This window comes from Prunus persica, chromosome G2 (assembly GCF_000346465.2).
Source record: "Prunus persica cultivar Lovell chromosome G2, Prunus_persica_NCBIv2, whole genome shotgun sequence".
Lineage (NCBI taxonomy): Eukaryota > Viridiplantae > Streptophyta > Magnoliopsida > Rosales > Rosaceae > Prunus > Prunus persica.
This window is the reverse complement of record NC_034010.1, coordinates 13,924,617-13,940,871: the sequence shown is the minus strand read 5'-3', so window position 1 is coordinate 13,940,871 and position 16,255 is coordinate 13,924,617. Positions and strand designations below refer to the sequence as shown.

General features: G+C 38.1%; 1 protein-coding gene and 2 pseudogenes across 4 annotated transcripts in view; 2 read left to right on the top strand and 1 right to left on the bottom strand.

Annotated features, from left to right (window-relative positions):
* The window catches only part of LOC109947349, an 80,457-nt pseudogene extending 70,418 nt beyond the window's left edge, over positions 1–10,039 (top strand). The window contains exons 7-8 of the transcript XR_002270188.1: positions 8,718–8,957; positions 9,045–10,039. The product of XR_002270188.1 is annotated as a rust resistance kinase Lr10-like (transcript). The remainder of the gene's footprint in view (positions 1–8,717; positions 8,958–9,044) is intronic.
* Positions 10,282–12,754, bottom strand: LOC18785710 (annotated as a pseudogene). Its single transcript, XR_002270451.1, has 3 exons — positions 12,049–12,754; positions 11,531–11,557; positions 10,282–11,472 (listed from the first exon to the last, which is right to left on the bottom strand). The product of XR_002270451.1 is annotated as a rust resistance kinase Lr10 (transcript).
* Positions 13,175–15,936, top strand: LOC109947706 (rust resistance kinase Lr10-like). Of its 2 annotated transcripts, none has more exons than XM_020558568.1 (4): positions 13,175–14,121; positions 14,311–14,343; positions 14,474–14,503; positions 14,617–15,936. In XM_020558568.1, exons 1-4 carry the CDS (start codon positions 13,221–13,223, stop codon positions 15,738–15,740), a joined length of 2,088 nt encoding a protein of 695 aa, XP_020414157.1. In that variant the 5' UTR covers positions 13,175–13,220; the 3' UTR covers positions 15,741–15,936. The 2 variants fall into 2 exon arrangements, with proteins under 2 accessions (XP_020414157.1, XP_020414156.1); XM_020558567.1 differs by having other exon boundaries at positions 13,176–14,121; positions 14,614–15,936.

Here is a 16,255-nt window from a genome sequence, read left to right as displayed (position 1 = left end):
ATTATAAATAAAAAACTATATGCAGTGGACTTTAGAAACACACCCAAAGTCCATTTACAACATAACAAAAAGACTTTTAATTTCTTTTAAATTACAAAACGGCAATTGATTTCTTAAAACAAACCCAACCCAAAAACCTCACAAAAAAGCTCATAACACTCAATAGGGCATCAAAGTAATTTAATAATTAAAATGAAATTCAATAGGGTAAGTTATCATTTTTTGGGTTTTTTTTGGATTTGTTTATAGAAATGAAATAGTGTAGAGTTTATTTATAGTTTTAGTGCTAATAATGGGTATATGACTAAATATCTCTAGTTTTAATTATTAAAACAAATGAAAAAACAATAGAGGTTGAGAGATTGAGGTAAATGGCACATCACGAGTGTTAGTGTAATAACCCAATGCAAAATGTAACTGACCCATTATCATGAGTTGAAATAAAAAAGACACATCGCTCACCACAAAAGATGGTTCGCCATGTAGTTCCTATGAACTTCGATTGTTGATATCATAAAAGAAGTAGGAAACTGGGAAAGAATGAGGAAAGCAAAATTGTGGATTAAATTTCTAATTTCGGGCTGGAGTTCGTTCAGTGTGGCAGCCAAGTAATTAGTACTGCAAGTATGATATTGCTATTCTGATGTTGTTTGATAAAAAGTGTAATAAAGTAATTAAAAATTCACTCAACATAATCTCATTCTTATTTACAAATAAGAGTTTTATTGTTTAATTGAGTATGACCCATTCAAGATAAAAATATCTCTTAATTATAATCTCTTTGGAAAGAGAAAACCCTTTGATTCCAATATGAAGAATGAAATAAATAATGGAATTTACTTGATGTTACGGCTGAATCCAGGGAACCCTAGACTGCCTACATACCCTATTTTGGGGATCAAGCCTTTTGTAGTTCTCACGTAATTTGATTGGACTTTCAAGGAATGAATGACCTCTTGAAAGAATTTGTGGTATGAGAAAATTTTATGGAATTTGGATGAATGTGGTTGGACCAGGGATTCAATTTGATTTTGTGGTTGGAAAAGTGTTTGGGGCGAATTTGGTTAAGGACACCAGGGATTCTGTTTGGACTTGCGGTCGTATCTGGATTGAATGTCCAAATTGCCTACGTATCCTTGGCGAAATCAAACCGGACGTAGTTCAGTATAATTTGATTTGACTTTCAAGGAATGAATGATCCCTTGAAAGAATTCCTATATTTGAGAGATTTGAATTTGATCTCATTGAAATTTGCAGGGTAGATGACCCATGAGAAAATTTGGAATGGTTTTGTACCATCTTTATTGTTAATGTCCAAAGAAAATTAAAAGGCATTTTAATGAGCCCATTAATTTACTCACATATGGTTTTTAAGGATTAATCCATGAACCACATAATTTATTTGGACCACCTATAAAATATTTTGGGCTTTTGAGAGGTAATGGGTAATTTGTTTTGTCAACCCATCAATTTGTTTTCAGGTCTTGACATTTCCATTAGTTGGCCCATAAACAAAAAGCCCACATCAGAGAGGCTTTGAGAGCCAGTTGCATTTGAAACCAATATCTGTTTGCAGTAGTAGAGATTAATCCAAACTAAGTCACTCCCATCTTTATCTGGAGTAGTTGAAATTAAACTCAAATTGGACCAATTTCTATATCTCTTCAGCTACCCGCTAATCACTTCAGAGCTTTGAGTTTGAAACGCCAAAACGAAAGAGATATCAAAACAAGGTTGGTCCTTTCCTTTGCTCCTTTCTGTAAGAGTTAGACCTCATAGCCTATTAAATTATTAGTTTAAAGTCTGGGAACTTGAAAGGCATCGTCAGTTTGTCAAAAGAAATATAGAGCTTTTGAACCAAAAAGAAGTACAGAGCTTATTATTCTTTATTTGCTACTTTTCTTCTTTTTGTCTTTTTGTTTCTTTTCATCTTCCTTGCTTTTGCTGGTCTCTCCTTGGCCTTCCCAACTCTGTGTTTTTTTTGTTCTGACACAATAACATAATCTCAACCCTCTTTTGTTTTAGAGTAGGTCTTGTAAGCCATTTCTTCTTTCTTTTCCTTATGTGCAACACGAATTGGGTTTCTTTGCCTAATACAACATGCACAAGCCAAAGAGCTATTTGTGTATTTTGTTGAGTTTGGCAGTACCAACTTCATAGCTGAAGCTTCTCCCAATTTTTAATCTCAAAGTTCAGCCACGAATCCATGTTTGACCTTTTTTTGGCTTTTTGTTGTTTCCTATGTACTTGTGGCAGACTTCCACCAAAATGGGTTTTGTCTTTACTCATTATGTGTTTAGAGTCAATCGGATAATTAAAAAAATACTCATCTTTGGTTTTGTATTGACTTGACAGGAAGGCTTTCTTTGTTCTTGGCTTATGTTGCTTTTGGGTTCTTCAACAGCTGCAACACAGGAGGCTTCTTGGTGAGCCATTTTTTCTTTTGCTGTTTTTTTTTTGCTTGCTAATGCTTTGTGCCTTCTTTTCTTTCCAATTTGATTGGAATTTCTAAGGCTTCGCATGTTTCCCTTTGCAGACTCACATTATTTGAGAGGGCCATCATACTGCCAATTGAGGTGTTGACTTTGCTTTGTCTCAGTTGCTTCATGTTTTGCCAGCAACAAAGTGAGAAGCTTTTATGATATTTTCAATTTGCTACAGAGGAGTGCTGGCTTAATAATTTTCTTGGGCTGCTGGCTGGGGATTTTTTCTTTATTGGCAAATTTTGAAGCACATAATGTGGGTGTGAATCATCAGCTTTTGTAAGCTTTCTGGCACTCAGTAATTTCTGCATCTCCTTTAATATATTTTCTTCTGTTTATGCCAATGGGTGAGACTAAAACAGAGTTATTGATTTTCTCCATTTGCAGCACGTTTTGCTACCTGTTCTTTCTCCAATCTGCAGATTTGGAATTTTGCTCTGCTGAAGGTGGGTTGAGCATGTAGCAAAGCGTCTGAGCTGTTGATGTTTTATGTTTTTGGTACTCAAGAACACTCGCAAGGTCTTTTCTGAGTATCACAATGTGCCTATGGACACTCACAAGGTGTTCACAACACTTGTACAGTGGGGTTCTTACAGAAGCCCATCTGTAATTCACAACAGAGAGATCCTTGTGAGAGCTCTCTTTGTGTAAGTAGCATAATTATTGCCAATTTGGGAGGATTTGTTCATATTTTTCCACTGCTGAGGTCTCTATTGATATGATACATTTCTTGATATCAAACATGGAGGAAGTTCAGGCTTCTGTACAATGGCCTCACATACATATTTTTTTACCTACAAGTCAGTTGTTCATAAAGGATACTTAAATGAATTTGTTTATACCTTCTTAGTGGTATTGTGACAGAGCTTCGTATCTCTTTTGCTTGCTTCTATTCTTTGGATTTCTGCAATAGTTAGGTGTTTTCTTTTTTTCTTCTGTGTATTTCTGTAGCAGTTGGGTGTTTTTTCTTTCTGTGTTCTTTGCCTCCTTTAGTCCCTTTTTATGGACTTAGAGGAACTGACAGAGTGGAGCCAGTTATGGCCTCACGTACTGTGTGGGTGGGAGTAACTTCCCATTACAGTCACCCCCTCAACGTACATGTTTTGTAAAAATATTAATATTAATTCATTTGGGCCTAAACCAATTTAGCAACAAGTCCACAAGACCATTTTAGCTATCAGCCCAACTTCTTTAAACTTGGGCCTTCATTTGGGCCTAAACCAATTTAGCAACAAGTCCACAAAACCATTTTAGCTATCAGCCCAACTTCTTTAAACTTGGGCCAATATTTAATTTGCTGTCAATGAATTTTTTTATTTCAAGAGATGTAAACTGCTAAAATATGAATATGGTTTGAATACTTTGGGTTAGTTTTTATTCTTCTCCATAAGGAGGTATATATAGGAGTTTACATGAGTGTTTTACAAGGAAATAAATACAGTAATCAATTAGGATAGTATCTCATAATTATACAATAATTTGTCTACTATATAGAATAGGAAAGTAAATCCCTTAATTAATCAAGAAAATAAATCTCTTTGATTAATTAGGAGACTCACGTCAACTCTCCTCCTCAAGTTGGTGCATATATGTCACCAATGCCTAACTTGGTAAATGAGTCATGAAATACTCTGCTACAAACAGCTTTTGTTAAGATATATGCTAGTTGATCTTTTGATTTACGAATGGTAGGCAGATGACCTTCTTATCAATTTTTTCTTTGATAAAATGTGTATCCATCTCAACATGTTTGGTTCAATCATGTTGAACTAGATTATGGGCAATATCGATAGCTGACTTGTTGTCACAATGCAACTCCATTGGCTTTTCTGGCTTAAAGCCCAATTCTGTCAAGAGTCTTCTGATCCACAATAATTCACAAACTCCGTGAGCCATTCCTTGATACTCTGCTTCTGCACTAGACCGAGAAACCATATTTTGCTTTTTACTCCGCCAAGTGACTAGGTTACCTCCCATGAATGTAAAGTAACCAGAAGTAGATCATTTATCTGTAATAGAACCACCCCAATCAGCATCTGTATATCCAACAACTTCAAGATCTCCAATTTTTGAGAACATTAATCCTTTCCCAGGGGCTGACTTTAAGTATCTAAAGATCCGATCAACTGCGTTCCTATGAGAAACGCTGGGTGAATGCGTAAACTGACTAACCACACTCACAGCGTATGCAATATCTGGTCTTGTGTGTGCCAAGTATATCAACCTTCTAACAAGGCGTTGGTAGTGTTCCTTATTGGTTGGTTCTTAGTCCATGCCTTCACACAACTTGTGATTCATCTCAATGGGTGTGTCAGCAGGCTTACATCCAAGCATTCATGTTTCAATGAGTAAATCCATTACATACTTCCTTTGGGACAGAAATATACCAGTTTTTGACCTTGCTACTTCGATTCCGAGAAAGTACTTCAGATCACATAAATCATTCATCTCAAATTCCATAGACAAATACTTTTGCAACCTCAGCTGCTCTTCTGTATCGTTTCCAATTACGATTATGTCATCTACATAAACAATCAATGCAGTAAGTTTTCCTTCATCACGCTTCAAGGATAGGGTGTGATATGAATTACTCTGTATATATCCAAAATTCTTCATAGATTTAGTAAATATGCCAAACCAAGCCCTGGGAGATTGCTTTAACTCATATAATGACTTTCTGCGCTTGCAAACTTGATTTTTCTTGTTAGGAACTGAATTACATCCTGGGGGTAAGTCCATATATTCTTCTTCAAAGTCTCCATGTAAGAATGCATTTTTGACATCAAACTGATGTAGTGGCCAATCGAGATTTGCTGCTAGAGACAATAGGACTCTAATAGTGCTAATCTTGGCTACTGGGGCAAAGGTCTCCTCGTAGTCTATCCCATATCTGTGTGTACCCCTTTGCCACCAATCTAGCTTTATATCTTTCAATGGATTCATCTGCTTTGAGTTTCACAATATAAATCCACATGCATCTTATTGTCTTCTTTTCATGAGGTAAGGGCACCAGTTCCCATGTAACATTCTTTTGGAGAGCTCGCATTTCTTCATTCATAGTTTCTTTCTATTTTGGGTCTTCTAGTGCTTTAGTTACACTATTAGGGACAGATATGTCAGCCAACTACTTCACATAGTGCACACATGACTCTGATAATCTGCTGAGAGATATATAATTATTGATGGGGTATTTTCCTTTGGCTTTAAGATCTGCTTTATATTGTACTCGAGGTTTGCCACGGTTCTTCCTTTCTGGAAGCTGATATGTAGGCTATGTGCCTTCTGAAATCAAATCATCATGAGATATTTTATTAGTGTTATCAGTTTCAGGAAAAGATGTTACCTGAATGACTTCCTCAGCAGGTAATTTCCTCCTCCTGATTTTGACTACGTGGAGACAACTGAAAGTTTTCCTCTGGCGACTGGTCGCTGTCTGCTAGCGACCGGTCATTTTGAAGCAGGTTTTCTGTAGTTGAAAAACTAATGGGGGGGCAATCGGGTGCTTTCCATTGGCGATGGGTCATTTTGATGCAAAGTGACATCTTGGGGAAAAAATCGAGAATTGGAGTAGTGGTGGATTCTCGATTCTCCTCCTGGGTTGTTGAAAAATATAAGTCATGTTCTCGAAACACAACATCTATGGAGGTAAAGACCTTCTGAATAGGAGGATGATAACACCGGTATCCTTTCTGATGTGGTGCATAGCCAATGAAAACATACTTTTCGGCCCGGGGATCCAATTTGCTTCGTTGGTGATCATGTAGGTGGATAAATACAACACAGCTGAAAATCTGGGGTTCCAGGTTTGGGGTGGGAGGTGTTTAGATATGGTGGTAAAGTGTTTGATGTGGTGTTTGGAAATTTAGGATACTAGAGGGAATCCGATTGATAAGGTATGCTGCAGAAACGACGGCTTTGCCCCAAAAGGATCGTGGCATATTGGCACCAAAAAGATAGGCATGAACGACTTCTAAAAGGTGTCTGTTCTTTCTTTCAGCCACCACATTATGTTGGGGAGTGTAAGGGCATGAGCGTTGATACCACAATCTTGTAAGAACTGGTTAAGATCATGGTTGAGAAATTCTCTGCCATTGTCAGAACGAAGAACTTGGATTCTAGCATGAAATTGAGTCTCCACCATTTGATAAAACTGTTAAAACCTGGAACTGACTTCCCCTTTAGTTTTGAGAAGGGAAACCCAAGTCATGCGTGTGCAATCATCTATAAACGTGACAAACCATCGCGCCTCTACCGGAGTGGAAATTTTAGCAGATCCCCAACCATCAAAATGAACAAGGGAAAACGGAACCAAAATCTTATTTGAACTTAATGGAAACAGGACACGATGACTTTTAGCCAATTCACACGCATCACACTGGAAGCTGGAAACATCAAGACCGGAAAATAATAATGGAAAAAACTTCTTAAGATAACCGAACGAGGCATGCCCAAGACATTTATGCCATAACTAAATTTTGTCTCTCTCCCCCTCAAAACAAGTTCCACTGGTTGTGAAAGTTTGACCAACCTTGACCTCACTATCCAATGCCCAGTCCAAGTAGTAGAGGTTGCTCCGCTGAGTACCACAGCCAATCGTCTTTCTTGTGAGGATGTCCTGAAAAACACAATGAGTAGGCCAAAATGTTGCACTACACCCCAAAGTAATAGTAAGTTGTGCAAAAGATAGCAATTTATGGTCCAAAGATGGAACAAGTAATACAGAATCCAGATGTAGGGAAGTAGAGAGAGATAGAGAGCCCTCCCCAACCACAGGGGAGGGGGTACCATTAGCATTAGACACCACCGACGGAGTGGATGATTTGCAACTAATAAGTTGGCCAGGATCAAATGTCATGTGATCCGTAGCGCCCAAGTCGATAATCCACGCGGATTTTTTAGAAGACCTATGAAAAGTATAACCTTTGGTGGTGGCGATATAAGCATGAGTCCGGGTAGCCGAGTCAGCAGGATTGACTACGTGCTTCTGTGAGTCTGCAATAAGGGGGAGAATCATAGGGGTTCCTAGCATCGCAACGGAAGTAAGATGTGATATGAGAATGTGAGGAACTGTGATTTGAGGAATTTGATTTGAGGAATTTGATGTAGGAATTGGATTTGAGAGGTATGTGTATAAGATTTAAGGGAATGTGTTTAGGGATTTTGATAAGAGGAAAAAATATGAGGAATTTGATTTAGGGTTTTGGAGTTGAATATGAGAAATTTGAGATAAAGGTTTAGAGACAACCTAGGATTGATTGCTCTGATACCGTACTAAAATGTGAATATAGTTTGAATACTTTGGGTTAGTTTTTATTCTTCTCCATAAGGAGGTATATATAAGAGTTTACATGAGTGCTTTACAAGGAAATAGATACAGTAATCAATTAGGATAGTATCTCCTAATTGTACAATAATTTATCAATTATATAGAATAGGAAACTAAATCCTTTAATTAATCAAGAAAATAAATCTCCTTAATTAATTAGAAGACTCACGTCAACATAAACCACCTCAAATGGGTCAAGGATTGTTCATTTCAGAGCAAGCTCTAACACTAACAAAGTAAAAGCAAGGCCATCGGATCTCTTGATACTATATTTGGGCTTTGCACTTCTCAAACGTCCTCAGGTCTCTTGATACTGTTCACTTTTATTGTATTTTTTTTGCAGGAAGGGGATTGATACTGTTCACTTTTTTTTTGGCATTGGTAAGGGCATACATCCGGTGCCTTTGAAATCTGTGGATATAGAGCACCAAAAAAAGTATATTTACTCATGATTAATTAGTAATTTTACTGCGCAGGACCTGTTATTTTGAAATTTTTGTTTGGGGCTCCATTTGTGATATGGCTCTTTATCTATAGCACCATAAAAGATTTTCTGCAGGCTGATAATAACTTCAATAAGGTACTCTTACTCAGACATAAAGAAGATGAATGGTGCATTCAAGGACAAAATGGGTGAAGGTGGCTTTGGCACTGTATTTAAAGGAAAATTGAGCAGTGGTCGTTTTGGAGCAATTAAGATTTTGGGCTAGTCTAAAGCTAATGGGCAAGATTTCATGAGCGAGGTAGCTACAATTGGCTTGTTGGTTATTGTGTGGAGGGATCAAAGTGCTCTCTAGTCTATGATTTCATGCCCAATGAGTCGCTTGACAAATATATTTATTCAAAAGAAGGAAGTACACCTTTAAGTTGTGATAAAATGTATGCGATTTCTCTTGGAGTGGCTCAAGGGATTGAATATCTGCATGAAGGTTGTGACATGCAAATTCTGCATTTCTATATCAAGCCTCACAACATTCTTCTTGATGAGAATTTCAACCCAAAGATTTCCAACAGATAATAGCGTTGTCTCTATGACGGCAGCTAGGGGAACAATGGGATATATGGCTCCTGAGTTGTTCTACAAAAATCTTGGAGGTGTTTCGTACAAAGCCGATGTCTACAGTTTTGGAATGTTGTTGATGGAAATGGCAAGCAGAAGGAAGAACTTGAATGCCTTGGCAGAGCATTCAAGCCAAATTTACTTCTCTTCTTGGGTGTTCAATCAATATATCGAGGGAAAGGACTTGGAGATGGGTGATGTCAATGAAGATGAAATGAAAATAATAAGAAAGATGGTCATAATAGCCTTATGGTGTATACAATTGAAACCAAGCGATCGTCCATCAATGAAAAAACTCACAGAGATGCTTGAAAGGCATGTTGAATACCTACAGATGCCTCCCAAGCCTTTTATCTGTCCACAACGGATGCCGATAAGCGATCATCAAAATATTCCAAATCCGGCATGTTCTAACTTGGAGCTAACATGGATCTTTTCAGCTAGGTCATGATCAATCAAATAGGCATGGACTCTGTTGTTTTCTTTGTTTTTTTTTGAAACCCAAGACTCTGTTAACTAGCTTGGTGATGATCAACTAGTATGGAATCTGCCGTTTTGAACAAAAAAGAAACAGAGCGTATCACATTTATAACAGACTTGTTTCGTACAAAGCCGAAAATGGTGTTCAGAGTGTCAGAGTAATGTGGTACAACTTTTTGTTTTCCAAGTTTGAAGTGACATGAATCAGTGTGTGCACGCCCAAACCACAATGATGTGAGCTTAAATTGACCCCATTTTAAAATTTACCTTCACCAGTTGCTTCTGTTTTTCATCGAAGACTCTCCGACGGTCAGCTCAATTGAAACTGTGTCTATTAATTGACCTTCGTGATGAAATCTTTCTAATGGAAGAGGCCAAAGGTCATGGAAGCTAGAGAACTGCAAAACAAGGAATCAAAAAACAAAGTTCAATCTTTCCCCCTATTTCATTACCCAAGAAAAAAACAAAAACAAAGTTCAATGGTTGCCTTTGTAGGCATTTTAGAAAGTAGTCGCTGATGATTCAACATCCCAACCCCACCAACCTCTCAAAATTAATCTCTCAATCAACTGGGGTTGCACGGGGAGGGCCGAGATTTTTTAAACACTTGTATGTTAGGCTTCCATCTCCAACGCAAGATACTCTCTAAAATACTAGAAGAACAATATTTCTGCAAGACACATTGTTGGGGATCACATGATGAAGCAAGCGGGACAACGGCAATTTTATGGAAGCTGGAAGCAAGACTGTCATGTCAAAATTTGAAGCAAGATTGTTACACAATAGTTTATGTGCACAAGTGATGCATAATATTGGATTTGGCAGCCAGTGATTGTGTGGTAGCAATAGGTCCAATTTTAGGGTCATTGAAACGCCCCTATTTCTAAATTCTATGTAGTGCTGGACCATGAGGCATGTGCTGGTCAAGTACGAACACCAAGAACTATATGATCATTCTTGATTGCTTACATAAGTGTGTTTACGTGTAATGATTTAATTATAACTACACAGTTACTCCAACTCAGGAATTGCTTCTAACTGAATGTTTAGATTTCTTGCAGCCGTACTTGCATTGGTTCCTGCAGCACCTGTAGAGGCAAAGGGATTGGGAGGCATGGTTAAGCTTTCTCCTCCTTCCAACATCTGAACCACAGCTTTCATTGAAGGGCGGTCCACTGGATGCCACTGGATGCACCAGAGCCCTACAATTGCAAATTTCTTTGGAATTTTACCTTCTCCTTCTTCACCGATATGGATGCGTAGGTCATCTCCTTCTTCTAGAAGATTATAAATCCATTCGGGATAGTAGATTTCATTTGTGTTCTCCGTGGCTGAACCGACATTCTTCCTTCCTCCTACCATCTCAAGCAGTAGCATTCCAAAACTATACACATCTGACTTATAGGACACATTTCCAAAGTTCCTGGAAAACACTTCAGGTGCAATGTAGCCCATGGTGCCCCTAGCTGTAGTCATTGACACTATGCTTTGATCCTTGGAACATAATTTGGCTAAACCAAAATCAGAAATCTTTGGAGTGAAGTTGTGGTCTAGCAAAACGTTATGAGGTTTGATGTCGAAATGGAGGATTCGCTGATCACATCCTTGGTGAAGATATTCAATTCCTTTGGCTATGGCTAGAGCAATATCTTGCATCTTATCCCAACCAAGGAAACTGTTCTTATTGTCTGGTGATGAAATGAAATCCTGCAGTGAACCATTTGGTAAGAACTCATAAACAAGAGCTCGTCTAAATCCATCAGCACAAAAGCCAACCAATCGAACGACATTGACATGGTGGATATGACCCATTGTTCCCACTTCATTGATGAACTCTTCCCCATCTCCCTTAGAACTATTGAGGACTTTCGCAGCAACAAAGAGTTCAGAAGAAAGCTTTCCTTTATAAACAGTTCCGTAGGCTCCTTCCCCTAACTTGTCCTTGAAGTCATTTGTAATCCTCTTAATATCTGCATATGAATATCTGCTAGGTTTGAGAGCTCTGTAATCGTCTAAAAATCTTTCAATCTTTAATTGATTCTCCTTTTCTTTTCTATCAGAACTATAGACACGATAGGCTGCAACGACAAGGAGTAACACAACAAATGAACCTAGGGATGCACCTGCAAGTTAATCTCATATACAGATGAAACGAACTGCAACTCCAATTAAACAACTCACCTGTAGCCACCCATTTCCTTTTTGTACCTGAAAAAAAAAATACAGTGTCTAATTAAGAATGGGCTATTGCTTGGAAAATATCCTTTAAATAAACAGTGCTGCTACTTTGCTCTAAACTTCCAAATAAGCAAGCAAAAAGTGGATTGCAAATGATAATATCTCATTTCATGAATGCATTGTATTATTTGTATCTGCAGATAATTGACTAGTATAGCAGAATATTAAGAATCTGTAACAATTCAAATATATGTGAACCAATTAAATATACATTAGCCAAGTTAACCTCGAGGACCAAGAACACAAAAAAATAAAAATAAATAAAAATAAACAAGGATACAACTTGATAGATTCATCAACCTCAGAGGCATTTTGCGATAAAAAGCCAATAAATAATGCTGCTACTCTCCTCTCAACTTCCAAGTAAGTAACCAAAAAGTGACTAGTAGTATAGCAGAATATTAAGAATCTGTAATAAGTTAAATATATGTGAACCAAACTAAAATATATGTTAGCCATACCTGCTTTGCTCAAATCAACACATTCAATTTCACTTTTGGTTCCATTGTTCTTCAATCTACACTTCCTCCCCTGTCTCTCACAGTGTCCACAATTTGGTTCAGACCACTCCAAAAAAAGAGTGGCATACTTGTATGAAGGATATGGAACTGATGACAAATTATACATCTTTGTACAAGACAGTAGGGGCAAGACCTCAATGCTGTATGAAGAGAGAACAGAATAAACTTGGTAGCCAGGGCCACTGAAGCAGGGGACTTGTTCATCTAATTGCCTCTCAGCTAAAGAGCAATTGAATAAGGTAAGATCAGTCATGTGATTTTTTGAGAAGTGGAAGGGAGAGATTGACTTGTTGAAGACTTTCAAAAGCTTCATCAGAAGACAGCTTTCTGGGTCATGTAATTGGATTACCTGAGCCTCATAATCTATGCTTTTGACTGGGAATTTGAATGGAATTGGAAGGTCAAGAATTGTTTCATACTTCTCATTGCATGACAGAACAAACCCAGGAAAGACACAGTGATCTGGGTGCCTGCCCTTGAGGCTGAAAGGGAAATGGACAGCTGGGCCTTTGTCTCCACACTTCAATTTTTTGCAGGTATCTTGGGTTCTCCAAGCACTGTGGAGAAAGCGAGAAAGATTAAGCAGAAGGAAGAGATGATAATTTTTACCATATCTAAGGCTGCATAAAAACGAAATGGTATCCAATAAGATGTCCTCCCATGATCCAATTAACACTTTAATAACAGGAAAAGAGATATTCATTACTTTTATTGTTTTATGGCATTGATTCATGGCCTTTTTTTCTTTTGTATTTTCAATATTAGATTATATAAGGGTCCTAATTTTAATTTCGCACAAGACCTTTAAAATCCTAAAGCCAACCATATTCCAAGCCTTTAGTTGTTTTGCACGCATCTTGGTTTGTTTGCACGCATCTTGGTATAAGATACTTTTGTTCATTACCTCAAGGAAGCAAGGCTTCGTTTCTTCAATCTACAGTAGGAATTCACATTGAATGCGAACAAGGAGTCGGTATAACAACCGACATTGCGCAAAAGACTTGTAGGAAAGTGTAGTAGGAAAGCGTCATGTAATTGAATGATTTGTGAAGCTGTCAAAGTAGACTAAAACCAATCATGTGATATCCTTGACTCACCTGTCCAATAACAACATGATTAAATTTACATTTTCTTTTCTGGATATGTTTAAAGTTTTCTCCCAAATTTTGCGAATAAATTATTATAAAATTACAACTTGTTCACAAATGATAACTCATTGCCATGCCGAAAATCTACTCACAGATGAACTCTTTCCTCCCTCCCTCTCCATGGAAACTCAAACATCCTCTTCTTCATGGTTTCTAATTCTATCTCTTCTCGCCGTCACTTCATCCTCTGAATCTTCCAACGAGAAAACTATCGGTCGCGTCTGCCCTCCTTCATCCTGCGGCAGCATCGGCAACATAAGCTACCCATTTCGACTCAACAGCGATCCAACCAACTGCGGCGTGTCGTTTTACACCCTCTCATGCGAAAACAACCTCACAGTCCTAAACTTATACTCCGGAAAATACACTGTCCGATCAATCAACTACGACAACAACACAATCCGAGCCGTCGATCCCGGCCTCCGCAAAAACGACTGCTCCTCGCTTCCTCGCTATTCTCTGTCGCCTTACAACTTCAGCTTCCAAGACCCGTACAAATGGTTAAGTTCCAATTGCACGGGCTATCCGCAAATATGCAGAAGTTCGAGCCCAATTATTTATTTGAAGTGTCAAAGAGTTCCAGCCAATTTGTCGCTGTATGTGGACGCAAGTTCTTGCATTGGTAGCAGGGGTTATTATTATGTGAAGGCGGGGACTCTAACGGCGTCGGATTTGGAGGACGGGTGCAGGGTAGATCGGACGGCTATAACGACGTTGAATGAAAAGGATCAAAACGGTTCGTATCAGCATATACATGAGGCCCTGGTGTTTGGGTTTGAGCTTGAGTGGCGCCCTGATTTGTACACGCGTTATTCCTGCAGAGGATGGAGCTTTTCTAACACTTGTTATCCAAACCGGTTCATAGGTATGTGTGTGAGACAGGTCCTCTAATCCTTAATTTTTTTGCACATATCAAAGTGGTATCTTCATTTTTAATTTTTTATTATACAAACGATATTGGAGTTCGAACACATGACCTTGGGTGAAAGGAACTGCTTAAAAGTTGCATATTCAATTTTCTAATGTTAAATGCTTCATTTCCTTGTCATGGCAGGTTTCTTTCAGTCTGTATTTGAATATATTGATGGTAAGCAATTTCTGCCCTTTTTTTTTTGGTTCATTTCTTCAGTCCCGGTATTTTGTTTTGCACTTAGTTTTGGAAGTAAGTCAAGAATTTGATTTTTTTTTTTCTTTTTCTTTTTGGGTATTTCTTGCAGCCCAACGATATGCAGTGCTCTTCATCCTCGGTAAGAGCTTGTATCTTCTTTTAGCGAACATTTATTTTCATCTTAGCAAGCATATATAAAAAGGACAATGGCAAAAAACTCAATAACCCTATGGTAATGTTCTTGCGCAGTAGTTTTTGTTTTGGCAAGATTTGTACTTGGGCTTCCATTTGTCATTGCGGTTTTGGTCTATAAATGGAGAAGAAGGCATTTGTCTATGTATAGCAGCATTGAAGAGTTTTTGCAAAATGAACAAAACTTTGCACCAATAAGGTACTCTTACTCAGATGTTAAGAAGATGACTAGTAAATTCAGGGAAAAGTTGGGTGAAGGAGGTTACGGCACTGTTTTCAAGGGAAAGTTACGTAGCGGCCGATTTGTAGCAATTAAGATGTTGGGCAAGTCCAAAGCTAACGGGCAAGATTTCATCAATGAGGTAGCTACCATTGGGAGGATTCACCATGTTAATGTGGTGCAACTTGTTGGCTACTGTGTTGAAGGATCAAATCGTGGTCTAGTGTACGATTTCATGCCTAATGGCTCTCTTGATAAATACATTTATTCAAAGGAAGGAAGTGTCCCTTTAAGTTGTAATAAGAAAATGTATGAGGTTGCTCTTGGAGTGGCTCGAGGAATCGAATATCTACATCAAGGTTGTGACATGCAAATTCTGCATTTCGATATCAAGCCACACAACATTCTTCTTGATGAGAATTTTGTACCGAAATTGTCTGACTTTGGTCTTGCAAAATTATACCCAACAGATAATAGCATTGTGAATTTGACTGCAGCAAGGGGAACAATGGGATATATTGCTCCTGAGTTGTTCTACAAAAATATTGGAGGTGTATCGTACAAAGCCGATGTGTATAGTTTTGGAATGCTGCTGATGGAAATGGGTAGTAGAAGAAAGAATTTCAATGCATTGGTGGAGCATTCAAGCCAAGTTTACTTTCCTCCATGGGCACATGACCAATATAGTGAGGGCAAAGACTTGGAGATTGGCGATGATACAGAGGAGGAAAAGAAAATAATAAAAAAGATGATAATAGCTGCCTTGTGGTGTATACAGATGAAGCCAAGTGATCGTCCTTCAATGAACAAAGTCATAGATATGCTCGAAGGAGATATTGAAAACCTACGAATGCCTAACAAACCTTTCCTAAGTGTGGAAGAGATGCCGGTAGGCCATGTTCAAGAGAATTCCAATCCAACTTGTTCTAACAAGGAGCTAACATGCACTCTGTCAGGTAGGTGACGAAAAAAAAAAAATTGGAGCCATACGCTGGTCAAACAAATGCCCCTTGTGAAATCATACAGCAGCTAATGAATTACATAGTGTCTCCCATTTTCGTAGAAAACATTATGAGTACAACAAACGTTTTTACCATGTGTATCATAAATAATTATGAATTGACAACACTAATATATTGTAACTTAACCAAGTTGAAAAAGCTTCTTGCCAGTGGGGTTGTACCACAGTGGTTTTCGTGGTCCCTCCCCCACCTCTCTCTTCTCTTCACATGGCACCTGGGTTCGAAGAAATCTTGGGGAATCCAACCCAATGATTTACTCCCCCTCCCCCTCCCTCTCGTTTGACAGCAAAAAAAAGAAAGAAAAAACACTCATCTTCAATGGTTATGCATCTGTGCAGTACAACCCCGACCTATATACAGGCATTAATTTAATAGATGGCTCCAAAACACCCAAAAAAAAAAAAATTCTCATCTTCAAAATCATATATTGGTTATGCAGGCATTACTGTATAGATGG